Source organism: Terrapene carolina, unplaced genomic scaffold (assembly GCF_002925995.2).
Source record: "Terrapene carolina triunguis isolate 2854851 unplaced genomic scaffold, T_m_triunguis-2.0 Scaffold67, whole genome shotgun sequence".
Lineage (NCBI taxonomy): Eukaryota > Metazoa > Chordata > Testudines > Emydidae > Terrapene > Terrapene triunguis.
In genome coordinates, this window is record NW_020664418.1 from 23,632,356 (window position 1) to 23,653,946 (window position 21,591).

The 21,591-nt window shown below is 36.7% G+C and overlaps 1 protein-coding gene across 1 annotated transcript in view; it reads left to right on the forward strand.

The window, feature by feature from the left end:
- LRRC49 (leucine rich repeat containing 49) overlaps positions 1–21,120 on the forward strand; it is a 124,424-nt gene extending 103,304 nt beyond the window's left edge. Inside the window, exons 13-17 of the mRNA XM_024198516.1 lie at positions 6,068–6,305; positions 8,047–8,232; positions 13,022–13,131; positions 15,979–16,132; positions 20,330–21,120. Of these exons, the coding sequence (XP_024054284.1) occupies positions 6,068–6,305; positions 8,047–8,232; positions 13,022–13,131; positions 15,979–16,132; positions 20,330–20,533 (892 nt within the window). The 3' untranslated portion in view covers positions 20,534–21,120. The remainder of the gene's footprint in view (positions 1–6,067; positions 6,306–8,046; positions 8,233–13,021; positions 13,132–15,978; positions 16,133–20,329) is intronic.
- Positions 21,121–21,591: the final 471 nt, after the last annotated feature.

Below are 21,591 nucleotides of genomic sequence, written 5' to 3' on the forward strand. Positions count from 1 at the left end.
GGGAAAAACCGGATGTATGGTAACCCTACGTGTAGCGAATGAGGTAAGGGATTGCAGGAAGAGAAAGGAGGACTCATGGTTAAAGCAGTTGAGTACTGCCCTGGAGAATGGGATTCTATCTCCACAGAGTTCCTATGTGATACTAAACAAGTCATTTAAACGATACTTTTTAAAGGCTATGACTAATCAATCGTGTGTTCCCTCATTTTCTGGGGGTCTAACTTCAGACCCTTGGGACCTCTTTGAAGAAGTTCTGAATGCTCACAGCTAGATCTGAGCAATGTTTCCAGCAAATAGCACTTTTTGGAGCACTTCAATGAATTTGGGTCAAATTCATTGTATAGTTTTGCCTGGAATAAAAGTGTAGACAAAAATTTTGAAAACATTGAAATATTTCATTTTGAAAATGTCAAAACTGTTTCAGTGTTTCCATTCAATCCGAATGAAATTTTTCCAGTTATTTCGTTGAAGAAAAACTAAAAAAATTCAGTTTCTATTTGAAACCAAATATTTTTCAGTTCGGCTAAATGAACTGAAAAATCAATTATTAATATTAATGGGAATACCTGGCTCTTATATAGCACTTTCATCAGAAGATTTCAAATTATTTGTTTAGCTCTACTCAACTGCAATTGAAGTTAATGGATTCTATGTTTGAATATATAAAGTGCTATATAATGGTAAGTATTCTGAAAAATCAGGTCCTAGACATCTCAAAGTGGGCACTCAAAATTAGTGGATGCTTTTGATATTAATCTTTGTATGCCTTAGCTTCCCAACTGTAAAATTGAGATAATAGTGCCACTCATTTCATGGAGTTTGCAAAGATAAATTAATGTGTGAAGCACTCAGCTACTATAGTGGAAAAGCCCATGAGAGAATTATTAATTCTATCTTCAGAGCAGGGTTTGAATAATGTGCTGGAAATAAGGCCTATGACCGGACATTGAACAATGAGGAAAAAACAACAGCTATTGATTAGTAGCTCATTAATTGATCACTTCCCATTCTGTGGACTGAATGAGGCGGGGTCCTGTAGAAAAAGTTATATGATCATATACATAAAGACTGTATCACAATTAATAATCACAGGAGGGGCAATTTAATGTTACACGGGCAACTTTAATTCTGACATTTCCTAACTTTTGAGTGCAGGACCTAGCAACTTGAATGTTCCTTTTAACATCTTTTGTAATATTTTCATTCTAATATACAGTATCTGTTATATCTAACACCCTGAGAAGCAGTAATCTGGCATGTGGTTTTTTTTGATTGTACAACTACTTAGAAGAAAACAATTTATGTCTAATATGCCTAGATGGATATTTAGGCCATGATTTGTCCGAGAACAATGTTTCTGATAATGCCAGGAAAAAAAAAAAAAAAAGACACATAATCTCACATTCACATAAGTAGCAGACAAAGGCTCAGATCCTGCATAAGGTGCACTGATGTGGACTCCTGCTACTTATGTACATTGATGGTTGCATAATTCTTTTAGTTTCATTAGTGGTGTCAGAGGCATTATCTCTACCTTGTTATAAAGAAATTCTTGCTACTAATTGGGTAAAACTGAGAGTGAGTTAAAGTATATCAAACTTCAAAGTTGTGATAAACTTTTAGACAATTTAGGAAGTTAGATCACTATTTTTCATTCATTTTAATCCCTTTCCATCCCCTGTTGGCCCTATTGTTCTTTGTGACTATACACTTGCATAGTTGGTCTCCTCCCCTGTGAAATATACACTGCTCTTTTCGCATGAGAGAACAATGGTAAGATTTCAGAATTGAAGGGAGCACAAAGACCTGTTAAAAATTTTGAAATAAATATTAAAAGTAAAAGAGGACTGAATGAAACAACTCTTGCTGATTTCTATGAATCACATAAAATTGTTAAATTTAATTAAGTTGGGAAAAGGCTTCAACTGAATAAAACCCATGTCCAAATCAAGCTTTTAATTGTAATTCTTTGTTACTTATTTCCACAGAGAAGGTGATACCCATAGTAATCTGAGAGGTATTAATGTCCTGCTATAAAGGCAGATTTGTTCAATGTACTTCAGAAAACTATGCTTTCAAAATGTAAAGAATTACGTCATTCCAACCCACCCTTCTTCCTTTATTCTGCTCTGTCATAGTAGTAATAGGTCAGTTATTTCTAGTGCAACTTCTCACACATAGAATCATAGAATATCAGGGTTGGAAGGGACATCAGGAAGTCATCTGGTCCAAACCCCCTGCTCAAAGCAGGACCAATCCCCAACTAAATCATCTCAGCCAGGGCACATATAAGAATGCTCGTAAGTGGTAGGAATCCGTGATAGACAAGAGCTGATTTATGTCAACCGTACAAAGACAGGGTTACACAATTTCTAGTAATACTTATGCCACAGTTATACATTGATCATGCAAATGATGAACAATAGTTTTACAGTCCGGAGTTGCTGTCCCCGGTCCCAGATTTCTGCAGTTATTTGCCACTAACCCATAGATCCTTCAGCTGGTAATTTACAAAAATGTTCCAGTCTCTAGTCTAGAATTATATCAACGGTTGCCAAATGATTTCCCACTCCCACACTTCCTTTGCTTGGAGTTCTGACTCTGTTTCTCAGTTGTGTGACCACAAAATGTTTGAAGTATAATTCTGCTTTCCAGATGCAATGCTGCTATTTTTTTATTTTTATTTTTTGTTGCTATCTAACTAGCTAACCACCACGATAGCTAAATAACTGGATTTATTAGAATGCTTCTTTAAGCAAACATCTCAAAACTTCATTATAATACCACTGTTAGCATTAGACACCTTATTCAAACATTATTGTATCCTAATATTGATATTGCCATGTACAGCCAGGGTATTTAATACAGTAATTCCACAGTATATCCAACATAGCTTTAGAATATCCATATATCAGCTATTTTAGGATTAAAGCAGGGAGTGAGTAAAGTGGTGAGTCTGCATGTTTTAAGTATGTACTGCCTCATAACCACAAGAGGTGCTGATTTATTGATCATCAGAAATTACTTTTACACAAATCAAGGACCCTCTCATTTTCAAATTCAGTGGGGAACAAGTTGCAACGAAATCCTGTATCCAAACTCTAAATCACTTGTGCAAATTATATCTTAATTAATACAAGATGCAAAATATTGCAGTTGCAGCAGATTAACATTAATATGTTAATGGATTCACTGTTTTGACTGCTTGAGAAGACTCTTCTTTAATAGAACTTAAAAAAAAAATTTCCATGCAGTTATAGGAAAGATCTTGGTGTAATATTTTCTTTACTTACATTGGATACTGGTTGTGAAGTTGGTTTATTTTTGGTAATTTCCTGACTATGAATGTTGTGACTTTTTTTAGCCAAACCTACTATAATAAAATACAATGTATAAAATAAACTTTCATGCTCTTTTGAAAGTTGTAATTTAATTTTGTAAAATCAGTGTTGTAGAAATCATACTGCTTATTTAAAAAAAATAAATAAAATTACAAAAATGTCAGATTATACAAAACATTCAAACAAAGCAAACTTTATCTGCACCTTTTAGAATGTCTTCATGCAATTCTGGGTGTCTTAACTTTTTGTATTGGTGATCTAGGCACTAAAGACTGATCTCTCTCCCTCTGTATGCCTAGTACCAACTTACGGGGCTCCCACCTGAGTGAGTTTTAAGCTGTTCAGCCACCTTTTGCATTTTGAATTGGTTTTATTTCTATAAATCTTAGTATTCTCTTTCCTCTACAAAACAAGAACATTTCTTCCAGCCCAATCAGTGAAGGAAACATTTTTATCCTTTATCTGGACAGTAGGTAATTAAATAATGCAATGAGAGTGGAGATACTTCTGAATCCATGTCACTGTGATAAACTGCAGCAGCTGGCTTTGGTGTGGAGGGTGATGGTGTGAGGTATAAACCCTCTTCCCTGATCAAACCAGTCAGAACTTTTAGAGAAACAGAATAGCTTTCTCTTATGCTCTGTGCTAAAATTGAATAGTCAGTAGGGCTAGCCAGAAAACAACAATTCTGTTTTGCAAAAAATTTCAGTATTTTGAAATTTGTTTTTGTTCCACATTGGGATAAACAGGAGGTCTTCTGAATTTCCTCACTCACACATACATCCTGGTGGTTATGGATGTCACCTGGGAAGTGGGAGACAGAGGCTCAAATCCCTGCCCTGCCTGATTTGAAGACGGGACTTGAATCTGGGTCTTCAATATCCATGCCCTAACAGTTCAGCTGTAGAGTCACTCTGTGCTGTGTGTCCGTGCGCTGCCCTGCCCCCCCCCCCCACCCCCATTTCAAAAAAAAAAAAAAAATCCATCTTGGTCCTGAGAAATGTTCCTGATTAATTTTTCAACAAAATGGAATTTTTCAACACAGAAAGTTTCATCAAATTTTTTTGCAGTTAGTTCTAATAGTCAAAGGGGAGAGGTGACAGTTGCACATCTGAAGTCTGACTGCTGTAAAAGTGGAAGACAGTCAAAAATACTTCGGAGATGGACAAAAAGCAATTGGCTCTACTCGTATAGGTGGATGTTAGGGTGAAAGAGATGTCCACTTTAATTCTTCATCTTCTTTCTCAAGAATGATACACTGTCTCTCAAGAGAAATGAAGATTTACAATAAATGAAGATATCTAGCAGAGAAAACGCACAGCTGGAATTTGATATATTATCTTTGAAGACAATTCAACACACCTGTACAAGACTTTTTTCTTTTTTTAAAAAAATTATTAAGTAGTAGTGAGCCAACATATAGTTTGTGAAAAATTGAGCCCTTTTTAAGGAGCAATAACCTTGCCCTTTCAGGGTAAGGAAGTAGTTGAAATGTGTGGCCTGTGTGTATAGCCCTTACTGCAGGCCTGAGAAAATGCCCTGTTGGGTAAAAATGATTCTTGCTTGGTAGAAATAAACCAGGCCTAAACGATGGTCTCTGAAAGAATCAGTGTTATTGTTTTTTTTCTATCTGAAACCTATAAATGGCTGTCTACAGCACCTTGACATATTGTTACTTCAATATGACAAGATGGGTCAAGGGGGGAAAAAAAACCCAAAACAAGCCTGGAGCTGGGTGACCATCACTCTGAGGCCTATTCTAAAGCCCATAGATTCTATGGCATAGAATTTAATGGAAGATTTCCTGCTGATTTCAATGAGCTTTGAATCAGGCCCCAAAAGAATAGTTGTAAGTAGAAAATACTTTTAACAAGACATTTTCCCATCTGTGTGTGACTTAAGATTGTAGATGATACAATAGGGTGTTCAAATAAAGCAGTTAGTCATGGAGTTGGATTCACTGTTTTTAATATTAAATTAATCTAGAGCCTTAAGCTGTTAAGAAGTCATCCTCGCTTCCAGTCCCACAGGATTAAATCGGATCAATAAGACCCAAGGTGTGTAGGCAATGACTTAGTATTCTCATCTTTAAGTCAAGTAATGTCTTGGTCAGAAGACATGGCATAGGGTTTTTAAGTGGTGAATGATGCAATTTATAAGAAAAAAATGAAACTGCCTATTTATTCAACATTTTTGGTTAATAGCATTATTATCCCTGTTTCTTTGGTTTTGTAGTCTGTGTTTGATCTTAAAACAGGGTTTGATCCTGCAAACAATTACCAATGTAACGGGATTAGTTGCATGAGAAATTATTCATGTTGGGTAAATTTTGACAGGATCGAGTCCTTAGTTTTGTTCCCTGAAATTGAATGTAAAGTCATTTGAGCAAATGCGTGTGTTGAAGTTTCGTTTGTAGCAATCAAAACCAACACAAAATAGTCAAACATTTGAGCCACAATTTTTAAATGATTGCTAATTTTGGGTGCCACAGAGTTGGGGTGCCCAGCTCCAGTGATACTGTGCATCCATATTATTTGATGGCATTTATAGTATCTCTGAAAATCAAGGTCTAGGTGTCTCAAGTTGGAAACCCAAAATTGTGGATATTTTTGAGAGGTTAGGCTTTGGTAAAGCGTAGGACTTCTGGAATATTAATATTCACTTCAATCAAATGCCCCAAAAGATATCTTCTCTTTTATATTACATCTGTTTGTTTCCCCTCACAGATCTCTTGACACAATACTGAGCAATGCTGTACAAGGCTTATCTGTCCTCGATTCTCACTTAGTCGAAGTGGAGGGAGACACTCTTTACTTGTATGGTTCTGGAGCTCTGGAATCCCTTGATCGAAACTGGAGCGTTCAGACAGCTGGAACTGTCATCACAGTCTCCTTTATGTTCATAGAATTTGATGAAATTGTTCAAGTGCTACCAAAACTGAAGATCAGATTTCCTAATTCTGTGGTAAGACATTTTCTCTGAGACTTCAGCAATCTGAATAGCTACAGAATATATGAATGATCTTTAACAACACCTTATTTTGGTCAAGTAACCTTTAGTTTTCAGCTTATCATCACTTATGTACATGAGTTTGGATTATTTATATAACTCCTCGGTTTTGTCTGTATTGTACTTTTAACTTGATAAGGCCGTCTTGATTGAGCAAGAGACTTGAGTCAGAATTCTCAAAGGGAATTGAGGGATTCCTCTTAGGTTGGAAATTTATTTCTGACACAAATATTTCTTTTGGCCCTTCATAAAATAGAAAAGGGTTGCTAAATTGTGAGATGGAAATACAATACTTTTACATTGTTGATCCATTATTTCCATGTATCAAGAAGTATTTGTTTATGCATCAAGGCCGGCATCTGAACAGCTGGAGACAGAGAGGTCAGAGGTGGTGCTGGTTAAGCAAATAACTCTCTGGAGTTCTGTGGTTCTTGCTCAACCGAAAAAACGTAAATGTGCAAAGTCTCTGGCCACATTCCCTCCAGGCAATTTGGGTCTGTAAAATCAAAGCAAATAACATAAAACTAACTAGAACAGTATAAACAGGTAGGCTCATGTGCCTTCATAGTTCCCTCTCTTGGTTTCTGGTCAACAAACCTCTGTCTCTCCTTCTCATAAAGATACCCCATGCTTTTTTTTGGAAGGTTCTGAGCTTAATTGAGCGTACCTTGCTTCAGCTCAGGCAGGTATTTCCAGCTATGACTTCAAAATCCCAGCAAAGGTTTTTAACCCCTCAAAATCTCATTCTGCTATCTGGCTCATCGTGGCCTCCTTTTAGGGGTGCTACTGAAGCAGTGTTGGAAGGAGCAGAATAACTGAGTGATTCCATGACCTATACAGCTGGTACAATCAGGAAACAATCAGACTCTACATACTCAAAATATTTCTTGCTTATTTCCTTGCTTACAGTGTAGAAATATCCCACTCTTTTCTTTCTATACAAAGTTTAAGCAAATCTTGTTGTTGCAACACTTCTACAGAGGGGCGTGGGGTTTTGCCCCTCTTATTGCTAATGACCCAATTTAAACCCAAGGAATCACAATGATGGTATAATAAATGTGTGATAAACCAATCATCCAAAAAACTGAGGAATCCTATACACCTGTAACTTAATCAAAACAGTTAAGGCTAAGTATCTGTATTAAGTGACCATAGCATTATACATACTTGAAAAAGTTATGGTCACACCTTTCTGAAAACTTACAAACCAATTAACGCCTATTGTATTTTTACATGCTTTAATACTCCCTTGATGAATTTTCATCATTTTTTTTCATGAAGAATACAGACTAGCTATGACTGTGCACTTACTCTTTCAAGTGAAGAAGATTGTAAATGCTAAGGTTTTCCCACTCGGAGACCACCAGATGTCTGTATCACTAAGATCTTTTATTTTATTTTCTAGTTTTTATTTTAATTTATTGGATACAAAAGGGAGAGGGCTTCTTTTTAAAGAGGGGAAGGCATCATGTGCCACATTGTTTTGAAGAGGTATTAAAAGCTCTACACATCAAGTGAGCCCAGTTGCTTAGATGGGCCCAAGAGCTGGTTATTCATGTCTAAGGAGAATTGAAGTAGCATGGAATGGATGTGATCTAACACTGAGCTTGATGTCTGTAACACAGTTGTGTTGCCTTACTATTATGTGTCCTCCTCAGTAAGTATAACGTAGTTCATGTCTGGTTTTTTGTTACAGCACCTGAAGTTTAAGGAGACAAATATTGTTACGTTGCAGCAGTTTAATGCATTAGCACAGGTGCGTCGCATTGAACAGTTGACAGTTGATCCTCAGGGAAATCCAGTTGTCAACTTTACTCTCTGGAAATACTATGTTCTGTTTAGACTGAACCATTTTAATCTGCAGAAGATAAATGGAACTGAGGTAAGAGGAAGTAATATTTTTTTAGGAATACAAAGAACGTATAACTTCCCTCTCAAAATTATTCTTATAAAATGAATGCTCATTAATGTAAAGAACAGATTCTTATTTCATAAATTTATATTGATTATATATTAATAAAATTAATAGAGCCACTCCATTCATTCTTATGCAAAAGTAAAAAAGATGTAAATATACCTCCCCACATAAATTACTCTGCTCTGCATTCGTCAAACTAAATCTGTTGTTTTTACTTATGTAGCCCCCAAAAATACCTATTGTTGCTATAGCTCTTGGTAATTGAAAAAGACAATTCAACCCTATTCCTGAGTACATATGATAAAGAAACACAAATCAGTTTGCGTTTGTTTGTATTTTTTTTTAATTTTAAAGAATTCATACACTTCACCTCTTCAGTTTCTTGTAACAAGTTTTTCTCTGGTTTATTATAATATGTTTGAAAGGAATTTAAATATTGGCACTGAATATATGTATTTAGGGCTGTCAAGCGATTAAAAAAAATTAACTGTGTGGTTAATCGCACTGTTAAACAATAATAGAATACCATTTATTTGAATATTTTTGGATGTTTTCTACATTTTCAAATATATTGATTTCAGTTACAAAACAGAATACAAAATGTACAGTGCTCACTTTATACTTATTTTTTATGACATATATTTGCACTGTAAAAAACAGAAGAAATAGTATTTTTCAATTCACCTAATACAAGTACTGTAATGCAATCTCTTTATCATGAAAGTTGAACTTACAAATGTAGAATTATGTAAAAAAAAAAACTGCATTCAAAAATAAAGCAATGTAAAATTTTAGACCCTGCAAGTCCACTCAGTCCTACTCCTTGTTCAGCTAATCACAGACAAATAAGTTTGTTTATAGCTGCAGGAGATAATGGTGTCTACTTCTGGTTTACAATGTCTCCTGAAAGTGAGAACAGGCATTCTCATGGTACTGTTGTAGCCGGCATCACAAGATATTTACATGCCAGATGCGCTAAAGATTTATATGTCCCTTCATGCTTCAACCATCATTTCAGGGCACATGTCCATGCTGATGATGGGTTCTGCTCGATAACAGTCCAAAGCAATGTGGACCGACGCATGTTCATTTTCATTATCTGAGTCAGATGCCACCAGCAGAAGGTTGATTTTCTTTTTTGGTGATTCGGGTTCTGTAGTTTCCGCATCAGAATGTTGCTCTTTTAAGACTTCCGAAAGCATTCTTCACACCTCATCCCTCTCAGATTCTTAAACCTTGGGTTGAGTGCTGTAGCTATATTTAGAAATCTCACATTGGTGCCTTCTTTGCATTTTGTGAAATCTGCAGTGAAAGTGTTCTTAAAATGAACAACATGTGCTGGGTCATTATCTGAGACTGCTATAACATGAAATATATGGCAGAAGGAGGGTAAAACAGAGCAGGGAACATACAATTCTCCCCCAAGGAGTTCAGTCACAAATTTAATTAATGCATTTTTTTTTAATGAGCATCATCAGCATGGAAGCATGTCCTCTGGAACGGTGGCCGAAGCATGAAGGGGCATACGAATGTTTAGCATATCTGGCACGTAAATATCTTGCAATGCCAGCTACAAAAGTGCCATGCAGATGCCTGTTCTCACTTTCTGGTGACGTAAATAAGAAGAGGGTAGCTTTGTCTCCTGCAAATGTAAACAGACTTGTTTTTAGCGATTGGGTGAACAAGAAGTAGGACTGAATAGACTTGTAGGCTCTGAAGTTTTTCATTGTTTTGTTTTTGAGTGCAGTTATGTATCAAAAAAAAAATCTACATTTGTAAGTTGCATTTTCATGATAAAGAGATTGCACTACAGTACTTGTAGGAGGTGAACTGAAAAATACTATTTCTTTTGTTAATCAATTTTACAGTGCAAATATTTGTAATAAAAAATAATATACACTTTGATTTCAGTTACAACACAGAATACAATATATATGAAAATGTAGAAAAATATTTAATAAATTTCAATTGGTATTCTATTGTTTAACAGTGCGATTAAAACTGTGATTAATCGCGATTAATTTTTTTGAGTTAATCGCGTGAGTTAACTGCGATTAGTCGACAGCCCTAATATATATAAGCATACTTGACAGCTGGTTTTAGTACAGCACATTATTATTTATATAGTATTTTTTAACTCCAGTTACAGCATATACATAAACTCTCAAATATTTTCTTCATCACCACTCCATGAAATGGAACCCTTGATTTTTTTACCTCTTACACAAAATCATTAATTGTTTAAAGTGCAAAGAAAGGGAGTACATTAATACTGGTATACATCTGCACCTTGTGTACCCATTTGCACCAGTGCAAAGTGGGTGTAAAAGCTACCATCTGATCTGGATAAATTATACATCTGTCGTGCACCAAGGGCTCAAGCAAGCAGGGTGCTGAGAACTATAGCCCTGATACAACACTCAAATACATACTTAAACTTAAGCATGAGATTAATCAGGTGCTTTACAATTAAGTGTTTTGTGGGATCATGGCCAAGATTCTCAACACCTTGTAGGACTGAAATCTCACTTTGCGTTTGTGTAAATGATCATACCAATTTCAGGATTACAGTGATTTGAGCTGTCTATATGGAGTGTCATTCCAAAAAGTTGTACCTATGGATGTTAGGAAGCTAAAGTGCAGTGGTTATATTTATTTTTCCATATTTCTCATTAACAAAATATCTACCAGAAACTTAAATAATTACATTGTAAAAATCTTATGAGAAATAGTAAATTAAATGTCTAGTATTTTAAATTCATCATTATATTTTGTTTTTAATTGACTCTATCAGATAACTAATAAAGTCTATAGAAATTTGAACTCTATAATTTACTCTTTTTTTAGCTGTATCCAGCACATATTAATCATGCAACATAGGAAGAGAGGATTAAAGAGCTAAACTGAACTAAAAGTTCCCACGTGGAGGAAAATAGAAAGAAAAATGCCTCCTTTTAATTGTGCTATATCTTAAAAAGAAAACAAGTCATTAAACTTCTAATACTATTTTTGTGTGGACTTTTTCTTAAACATAAATAACCCCAGGAGAACATTTTTTAATAAGTAGCACAGTATAAGGTTGTTTTTTTCCCTTTTTAAATTTACTGATCATGAACTCTTGTAAAAGGTGCCTGTTAAAAAGTTTGGATTTGTAAGACTGAATATGGCTTTTAAAAGCTTGTTTTCAATTTATTCTATGTATGTATTTAAATGTTGTATCTCCATGCAACATTTACTGCACCATTTAAAGTGCAAACACGTTTTTAGATTTTAAAGAGTTCTTCAGCCTACAATAACAAAATAGAAAATAAATCCTCCCTGCTTATCCCACAACTCCTCAGAAAAAGTCTAAGTAATTAAGCCTTCCAGTATGCTCTGTCAACAAACTCAGGTTTGAAAGAAAAGCCATGAAACTTATCCACGAGCCAAACCCACGCTTGAGAGAAGAGCTGTGTGCTAACCAAACCCCTCCCCTCCCCCCAGCAAAGGGACTCTACTCCCAGACCTCACCCTACTATATGGGCTGGCTGTGAAGTGCCCAACCCTCTTTTAATGTAGTTTCACAAGTGTAAATTTTCCTAATCTAGACAAACCCCTGGACAACATAACAAACCAGTGTACATTTAATTGTGGAACTTTACAAAATGTTTAGCAGCAAAGGTATATAGTTTGCAAATGACAGGGTAGATTGATTGAGTATTGTATGCATATTTTCTTGACCTATTATATGCTAGTAAGGAGCATTGATAATGCATCTGTAGTTCCCAAAGTGCTGTTACCATAACATCCTTTGGTGGTAAATAGTACCAAGAACACACTAGAGGTTTCACTAAAGAATAGCATTCTTATTTAACATTTGCATATAGCACACGACTGCCTTGGGGAATTTTACAGTAGCATAACACGATGCTGGGAAAGAAGACATCAGACAAGGGGAATGTTTGTGTTGCTCATTTTTTATTTGAAATTGAATAGATTTTATTTAGATGTCGGGAGGGGTGAGCATCATTAAAGAGTTTGGAGGGGAAAAGAATTGGGCTTTGAACACAGATGTTTAAAGTACATGGTGTCATTTCATCAACAGTTTGAAATTATCTTAAAAACACAGCTGTAATTTTATGCTGGAGCAACAGTAGAGTTCATGTTTAGGAAAGTAAAGTATTACGGGGAAGAATTAATTTTACTGGACTGGGGAAGGCCGCCAGCCAGTTAGCCCTTACAGAAAAAAAATCTTTCTGTAAAGAGTGCCCCATAGTGCTGCCAAAGTCACAGAGACCATGGCTTATCTTCCATCATTTAAGTGCTTAGAGACCTTTCACTTCTGCATCACAACTGGATCAGAAACTTTTCCAGTATATCTCTGTAAATTTATGCAACATGGTAAAGAATTAATCTGTGTGGGCTGGAACACTCAGGATGGAAGAACTGGTCATTTAATGAGCAGTATCTTGAAACATAGAATATCATATTGTATGCATCAAAGTTTTCAGAGTTGGTAGAAAATAAGTAAAAGAAGCAAAAGTAACTTGTGTGATTGCTCTTTGAATATATTGAAGATGCCAATAAAAGTCAATCTAAGTTTTGAAAAAGTTGTAGGGATATATTGTTTCCTTTCCCTAAATATGCCTGGAATATCTCTGGTATGCAGTGTTTTATAGCACATATTTTAACTGATTTGATTTGTGCTGGTCATTTCTGAACATGAGCAGGTTTTACTATTTGTGAAAATTTTCCATTCCTATTTTTTTCACAGGTTACTCAGAATGATATAGTAATGGCTGAAAGGCTCTTTGGCATTCTCGCACATGTAGCATCTTCTGAAATGCCCCAGTATCGCCTGCTTTCACTACTTGGAGAATCCAGGTAAAAAATTATTTTAAACGTCTTAAGATGGAACGCTTTTATAGCCATAGAAATGATATTTTTTACCATAACTTAATTCTTAACACACTTGTACAAACAAAATTAACAGTTAAATCAGTCCACCCTTCCTTTTGGTTAGGTTAGATTAATCAATCAGTTTTTTCAAAAAGAACTTGATTTTCTTTTTTTTATAAAATAAAGTAGTTAATAGAGAAAACACACAAAAGGTTCAATTACAAATTGATATGTGCAGTGAACTTCTAGGATGATACAGAAAATAATCACAGAGGGAGATGCCACTTTATATTTCAGTGGCTCATAGTTTCAAAGGTCCTGTACTCTAAGTGTGCACTAGAAATACTTACAGGCTCGACCTATATTTATTCAGACCAACATTAATTCCTTACACATACAATTAGACTGTTTGGGGTATTATATTAACATAATGAAGAAGAGCAAAAGTAAATTTCATATTGGCTTGTATAAGGCCAAGTTTGATCTTACTTTCTGCATTTTACAGGTTATAAAAACTGTTGATAGTTCTTCATTGGGGACCACACAGGAGAGACTGCAAGTTTGGTTGGTTTAGGTTTGGTTGGTTGGTTGGTTTAGGACACTCAATGAGTGCTACTTAGCAGGTGCAGCTGCAGAGCACCCACTCTAATCTGAACTCTCCTTACTCAAGTGTCAGAGCAGGGAGACTGGGATGAGCCCAGATCAGAATTAGTACTCCATAGCCTTCCTGACACCAGATACCTTCCAAATCTTGTGGGGGATGGTGCAGACCAGGTCTGGAGGGAGAATGAGATGCCTTGCCCGCTTCTCTCTTGTTCCACAAAAGTCAATGCTTTTATTTTCTTAACTCTTATTCCCACTAGGCTCATGTGCTTTCTTCTGGTCCACTTTTATGTTTTTTGTTTTTTTTTTTTTTTAATGTTCAGAAATATAAACATTTAATTTTAAAATGCTTAAATTGCCTGGGGCAGAAAACTGACAGGGGGTGGGTGGAATACAGACAGGGCAACGTGGAAAAGAGGAGAATGCAGGGGATGAGAATAGGAAGGAAACAGATGGGGGGGGGGATCAGCAGAGGATGTTAAGGGAAGCAGTGTAGAAGTGGAATGGAGTTAGGGAATGCTAGAGGTGATGGCATTTAAAAGGTCCACAATGTAAGTGCCTGCTATGATCTGCCCTACTGAGCTCTTCTGTTGGAATCCATGGAAGTGCCGAGGTGTGAAGCCTGTTACTGTTTGGACCTTAACAAGTCCACATCTCCTTAAGACATTTACACTGAAGATTTTCTAATATTTTCTCAGGGACAACCGGTCCAACTAGTTCCACTCCCCAGTACTGCTGTCCTGCAACCCCCTACATGTCTATAACATACCAGCACTTCCTGTGCTAAGCTCACATGGAGTCTTGCTCTCCCACGCATTGCTTGTGCCCCGAAAAGTGCTGGCTCCATCCCTGTCCCCCACAACTTACCCACTACAACGTTTTACTGCGTGACCAGCTGAACTGTCCCTGTCTTCATGAGTGGGGCAACTGCTTCCCTTGATGTCCCCAACCCTGCAGATATTTGTTGGTGTATGTTATTGCCAAATATATATTGCTTACTTAAACTGTGAGAAATGTTTTGTTTTGGAAGAGAGATACTTTTACTAACATTACTTTATTTTGTTCCACTTCTCCATAGCATTTCTGTCACAAGCAGAAGTAGGTTTGCCTACATTTATTTTCTGAAGGTCTGTTCCGTCATGTACTGTTGTTTTCACATTTACAATATACAAATAATGCTTTACACTTTTACTGCTTCCTCCAAGGATCTCAAAGTACTTAGCAAACATTTATTAAGCCTCGCTAGAGAGCTTGCAAGGTAATTAAGAGAGATAAGAGATCTCTAATGTTATATAAAAATATGGATTTCTTCACTCACCACTGAACTGCGGTCTCCTAAGCATCTATTTAATAATATAAAGCAATACTGATTAGAAGTTTTAGGACAGAAAGCAAAGACAGTTGAAACTTACGTAAGCAAAATATAATTAACTAAGAATTTGGCCAGAACACATGGGTTAACATACTCTTATGAAAATCCCTTTAAGTAAAATGACAAATATTAAACAGATCCCACTGTATAAAATTACTAAAAAAACCATAAGTTTTTCTGTACATTGCAGAAATATTGATCACTTTCTTCTTGATTTCACAAATAGAATGTAGCATACAAGTTGAACAAAGTTCTATAATGTACTATATATATGCATTTCTGATAATAGGGAGCTGATATAGGACATGATTGAAGATGTCCATACATGTAAGTGTACTGTTTATTTGATTCCAGTGTCATGTGTTGGGCAGCACTTACTGAGTTACATACTAGAGACACGGACATAATTTTAATGGGTGTTTTATAGTTGAAATATATGACAATTAACAGTTTTGAGTTTTGACATTGTAAAATAAAAGGTGTTTAAAAGTTTGTGGAAAAGAAGTTTCGATGGTATTTTTAGATTTCTGTGGATACTTTTACTTTAAGTACCTTTAAGTTGTATGATTTTTTTCCATTTTGGAGCCCTGTTATGGTATGTGTCAAAACAAGCATTTGTCTTAATAGTCTGCAGTTGTGATGGGACAAAATAATGGATGGATATCTCTGGGACCTTCTGTATATATCAAGGCTGCAGGATGCAATAAACCAAAAACTCCTAAACTCAATGTTCAGAGCAAACCCCCCCCGCCAAAAAAAGGGGGGGGGGGCGTTACATAAAATCACTGAAAAGCATTTGTGCTTTAATAAAGTCTCAGATAATTAAATCTGTAAATCTTTTTACTGTCTTTCTACAGGAAGAAGCAATTCTGTTATATGCTAGAGGCAAAGGGGAAGAAATCTGGGATTGTCAGTGAAGAAAGTAATGACAGCAGAAGAGTTGGAGGAGAAAATGCAAATCGAGCTATACTGAATTATACCACAAGGGAGTTTCATACAGAAAAGCTTGAGGTAAATGTGTTAGTTTGAGGATCCTGTGACGATCATATACTCTGAAACATTCCAAATATATATCTTTTTTTCTTTTGGGTGGCTTGTTTAATTTTTAATCAGTTTTCATATATTTTATTTGCCTGAAATAATGTTATTCACTTTCACCAACTGAAAGAGTTTACAGGGTACTTCCAGACTTCTCTGGGACCCAGTGACTAACATCCATATTATAGCAACGGTGCCATGAAAAATCTGTAAATTTTAATAATCGAACACAGTTAAAAATAATGTTTTATTAAAAATAAGTATATAGACCAATTTCTGCTTTCAGATGTGCCGGCATGGCTCCTCCCACTGACTTCAACCAAGGGCAATCTTTGTCATTCCTTCCGCACCCCGAAGCTCTCAGTCCAGTTCTGCTCTGCTTATGAGCTCCCTCTCTGAGTTCTGGACTGTGCATTGCAGACTTAAGCATTTCAAGAAATTGTCATCATACAGTCCTTTTAACTTATCCTTCTACTAGCCCTGTGTACAAAGATTACCCATGAAATATTATATGTCAATTTTAGTGGGGGTCTTTAGAGTGTTAGTTTTTACATATCCCTGTGTGTCATATTTGTTTGTTTTTCAACCACATGATCAAACAGTATAAAAATAGCAACTATACCAGACGGCAAGGTGGTCAGCACTGTATCCCTTAAAAAAGGGTGTTACCCATACTGTGAAACATACTTGGATCATACATTCAGGATCCAGGACTTGTACATGGAGTATGCAAGTACAGCCTTACTTGGATTTTCTCTCCAATTTTTTGGTACCATTCAAACTGGAATTTTAAACTACCTAGAATAATGGAATACGATAGGGTTAAATAAGCACAGCTTTTATAAGGGTATAGTGATTTCTCTCACACATTAGAATCCTTTAATTTAGACAGAGGCTTTTAATACAGTGCCTCCCAAGAGACTGATAGAGACCTAGTTATCATGTGGCGAGATACATGTGGTGTGTTAAAATAAGACTGAGACAGGAAACACAGAGTAGAAATAAATAATCATTTCTCAGCTTGGGAAAAGGTTAACAGTGGAGTGCCTTATAGATCCAATACTGGGGTTAGTATTGTTCAATATAGAATAGAGCCATGACAAAAATTGTTTAAATCTCGGTAGAGGAAATCTTAGTGCAGCCCATATGTAAATAATAATAAAATGACAGACTGTCTTGTTTCAACCAAGCCCATTTTAGGTCTGCTTTTCTGGCTGCAAACCTCTGTCCTTAAGCAGGGCAAAAGAACATCTTTTCCCTCCTCTTCCTTTTGAGGGGACAGCCTTTAATAGCAGCTGTCTCCAGTCCCTACTGAGATACATTCTAGTACCCAGGTTTGTCCCTTGCTTACTCCTCAGGTTTATGAGGTGTATAAATCCCATCACAATACTCGTAAGTAAATCAATAGTACATACTCAGCTTGATTATTGCATTGAGTTTTGGTCACCTCATCTCAAAAAGGACATAGCATTGAGGTGTGATGGAAGAGATTAAAAATACCAAAGCTGTTTAGTCTTGAAAGGAGTAGTAGTGATGGCTAAATGGTAAAGGTAATTAAAATAATTAATGGCGTAAGCCACTGAGTTACTCTTGTTTGCACTTTACCAGAATAGAGGACAGTAATAAAATAATGCTTTGGTGTTCATGTGATTACATTAAAACTATAGATGTGTTTGTTACCAGTATAGGTAATTCACACCTTGTCCTTCATTATAGTACTGTATTCCATATGTGGCTGCCGATTTTATTGGTTGTCACAAGGGAAAAGCAAGATAGGCAAGAACTGCCAATTCCCGCTTCACATTAACATTAAACTAACATACTAAATGTGATCAAGTCAGACCTAATTACTGAAGACAGTAGATGAGGTTTATTGATTATTAAGTTTTCAAACTAAGCAGCTGGAAAGCATTTACTCTCCTTTTTCTCCCATAAAAATGGTCTGTGTTGTTTTCATGGGCCAAGGCATGACCTAATGTTTTTAACAATATTGTAAATCAGATGGATTAGGTATTTAGCACCAGTATAACTATTCAAAGGACAACTTGTTATGGCACTTTCTGGAAATCCTCCATAAAAAAGAATTAGTATAATTGAAGAATGACTAAAATGTGGTGCCAGTAGTTACTCAAAATGTATTTTTTTGTCATGAAGTTAGTTTCTAGAAGTTCAGATGGCTTTTGTACAGTGCATACTGTATGTTGTACATAGGCTTGGCAGAATTCACTGTTTATTTTTTTATAAATTTCAGTGGAAATATTTATGTTTATTTTAAGGATTTGTGTGGCAGGCCTGGCACCGCAGCGCCCCCTTGTGGCAGGGGTAGGATGGGGTGTCGGCGCCTCACCACTCTACAGTCCTTGGGTCCGCCCCTCTTGGCCTTCCTCTCTCCTGTCCCCCTGTCTGGAGCAGTAGCACGACCTAGCGGTCGGAGTCTATATAACTTCCCTTACGAACGGGATAGCGCGGCCTAGCGGTCAGAGTCAGTATAAACCCCCTTTCGAGCGGGGTAGCGCAGCCTAGTGGCCAGAGTCCATATAAACCCCCTTTCGAGCAGGGTAGCACGGCCTAGCGGCCAGGGTCCATATACACCACCTTTCGAGCAGGGTAGCCTGGCCCAGCGGCCAGAGTCCACATAAACCTCTTTACAAGCGGGGTAGCGTGTCCCAGCAGCCAGAGTCCATATAAACCCTTTTACAAGCGGGGTAGCATGGCCTAGTGGTCAGAGGCCATATAAGATCCCTCACGGTTCGGGGATGAGGGAGTAGGGGGACTCGGGCCCGCCCTCTCCACGGAGCCCCGACCCAGGTAGTGGCAAGCTTTCCTTGCCACTCGCTCGGCGGGGATCCACCCTCAACACACCGAGCGTCAATACAGCTTTAACACCATCTATCTCTATAGTTCCCCTGGGTCACTTCCTACCGTGAATACCAGTTCCTCTGCGGCAGGGGGTCCTCCGGTCTGTTCCTCCCCGGTGACGCCCTCCGTCGAGGTCTCAGGTAGTGCCTCAGCTTAGCTGCCTCCCAGATCCTGGCTCGCAGGTCCTCCCTCTGCAGGAGCTAGCGGCGTGCGTCCTTCTCCTCCAGCGGTCAGCCCAGGCTGATCTGATCTGCAGGCTTTTATATCTGATCTTCAGTTGGAGCATGCCCAGCAGAGCTTCCGGGGCATGGCTTCCTCTGCTAGGAGAGAAGGGTTAACCCCTGCTGTACCAGTGCGGGGCCGCTCTGCCCCATCACAATTTGTTTAAATTTTTTTATTTACATTTTCACAGTCGAGTGAAATTATGGGTTGTTAGCATTTTTTTTATTTCTATTGATTTAAATTTTCACAGTTGTGGGAAATTACTTGCACGGTATGCACACATCAGAGAAAATATGGAAAGGTATATGTGTACCGGTTTATTTCTCCCTACTGTAGTTTACGTAAAATTTCAAACAGCAGCACAGTAGGCAAACAGATATTTTTCTCTGTCAATGCGTTTGCAGTGCCTAGATTTAAAAATAATCTAAAATTTAATAGTTTGCATAATATGCTATCACTCCTATCCCCCACAGCAACAAAACATTCCAATTCTGTTAGAGAAAGTTAACATTGTTACTTCCAAATGGAATTTCAGAAAAAACAATTTGAGAGTGGTTAGTTCAGGGGTCGGCAACCTTTCAGAAGTGGTGTGCCGAGTCTTCATTTATTCACTCTAATTTAAGGTTTCGCGTGCCAGTCATACATTTTAACATTTTTAGAAGGTCTCTTTCTATAAGTCTATAATATATACCTAAACTATTGTTGTATGTAAAGTAAATAAGGTTTTTAAAATGTTTAAGAAACTTCATTTAAAATTAAATTAAAATGCAGAGCCCCCCGGACCGGTGGCCAGGACCCGGGCAGTGTGAGTGCCACTGAAAATCAGCTTGCGTGCCGCTGGTTGCCTACCCCGAGTTAGTTAAATGGTTATAAAGCTTGGATCTATAGCCCTATTCATTTAAAAAAACCTGGCTGTACAGTTTGCAATTAAATTCATTTGTTAGAGAAAAGCATGGAGTCTTCTGTTTTTGTGCAGATCACTATTTTCTTTGATTCATTAAAGTTCGTTTGGCCCTTTTTAATAAAACATTATTGTTATTTAGCCTTTTTTGTCTGTCTTATGTCATCTGTTATGGTTCTCCCATCCAGGAAATCAAGGAGAGAAAGAAATTTTGCCAGACATACATACAAGACTTAGTGAAAGAAGCTGCTGACATCAATATGAAAAATGAGTCTTTGCAGAAGCTGTGGCCTCAGATGTTCATTGAGCTTGTCAGGGATGCGGTGATAGAAATACGTAATAAAAATTCCTACATGAAACTCTGCCTACAGCGGATCACTGATCAAAAATAGCAAAGTTGATTCCTGCTGACTTGCAAGCTATTGGTCAGTATTGTATGTTATGTTTCACAAAGACATAAAACAAAAGAATATAAAATTACCATCACTGTAGGACACTTTTTAAAGGATGCCTTTAAATTCAATGAGCTCTGTTTTTACAGCTAATGTTTCTCTCTCTAGTTTTCAAAGCAAAAGTTTTCTTTTATACAAGTTTTCTTGTATAAAATTCTAACGGTGCATCCTTAGCTAAAGTGATGACATAGAAATAACTTGACAGCTGTGCCATGGTTTACTAAGTCGTCTTTTTTGCTTTTTGTTGTTGCTGATGCTACTGCTATAGTGCTAAAGCATTGGTTCAAAGGAAGAAGTTCACACTCTGATGCTTGCCTTATGGTTTTTATTGAACACTTTGAGTTGTTTCCTTTTTGACTATTTGCTGCTGTGGTTAAAAATATTCACAGTTCAGAATATTGTTTTTTATGAGCGGAAGCTAATAAATTATTATGTTTACACTCCCTGAGCCTAATCATTTAAGACTTAATATTATTTAATTCAGTGGATTGTAAAACTGCATGTTGTCAGTTCAGTATTGTTATAAAAGGAGTACATTTTACCAAAATAAAACTAATTGAAGATCCTCAACTAAACATACTGCGATGCTAGTTTTAATTCCAGATTTTTTCATTATTTTTCTTTTATATGTTTATAAATGTGAACTATAATGTGTAAAATACCAAAGTAAAATAAGGGGGCTTTGATGAATTTTATCATTGTTCTGTTAGGATACATACAAAATATTTATATAATTTATTCTGCCTTCTGGCTAGTAAATGATGAATTTCCAGCTCACCCCACATTCTTTGAAACATGAGACATGGAAACAATATATTAAATTCCATCTTGAAACAGGATGTTTCCTTTTTAGTGCTTAGGGCTGGATTTTTAAAGATATTTATATGCCTAAAGATGCAGATAGGCACAATCCCATTAAGTGCCTATGTGCTTAGTCACTTTTGAAAATCCTATTGGGTGTCTATCTGCATGTTTAAGTACGTAAATACCTTTGAAAA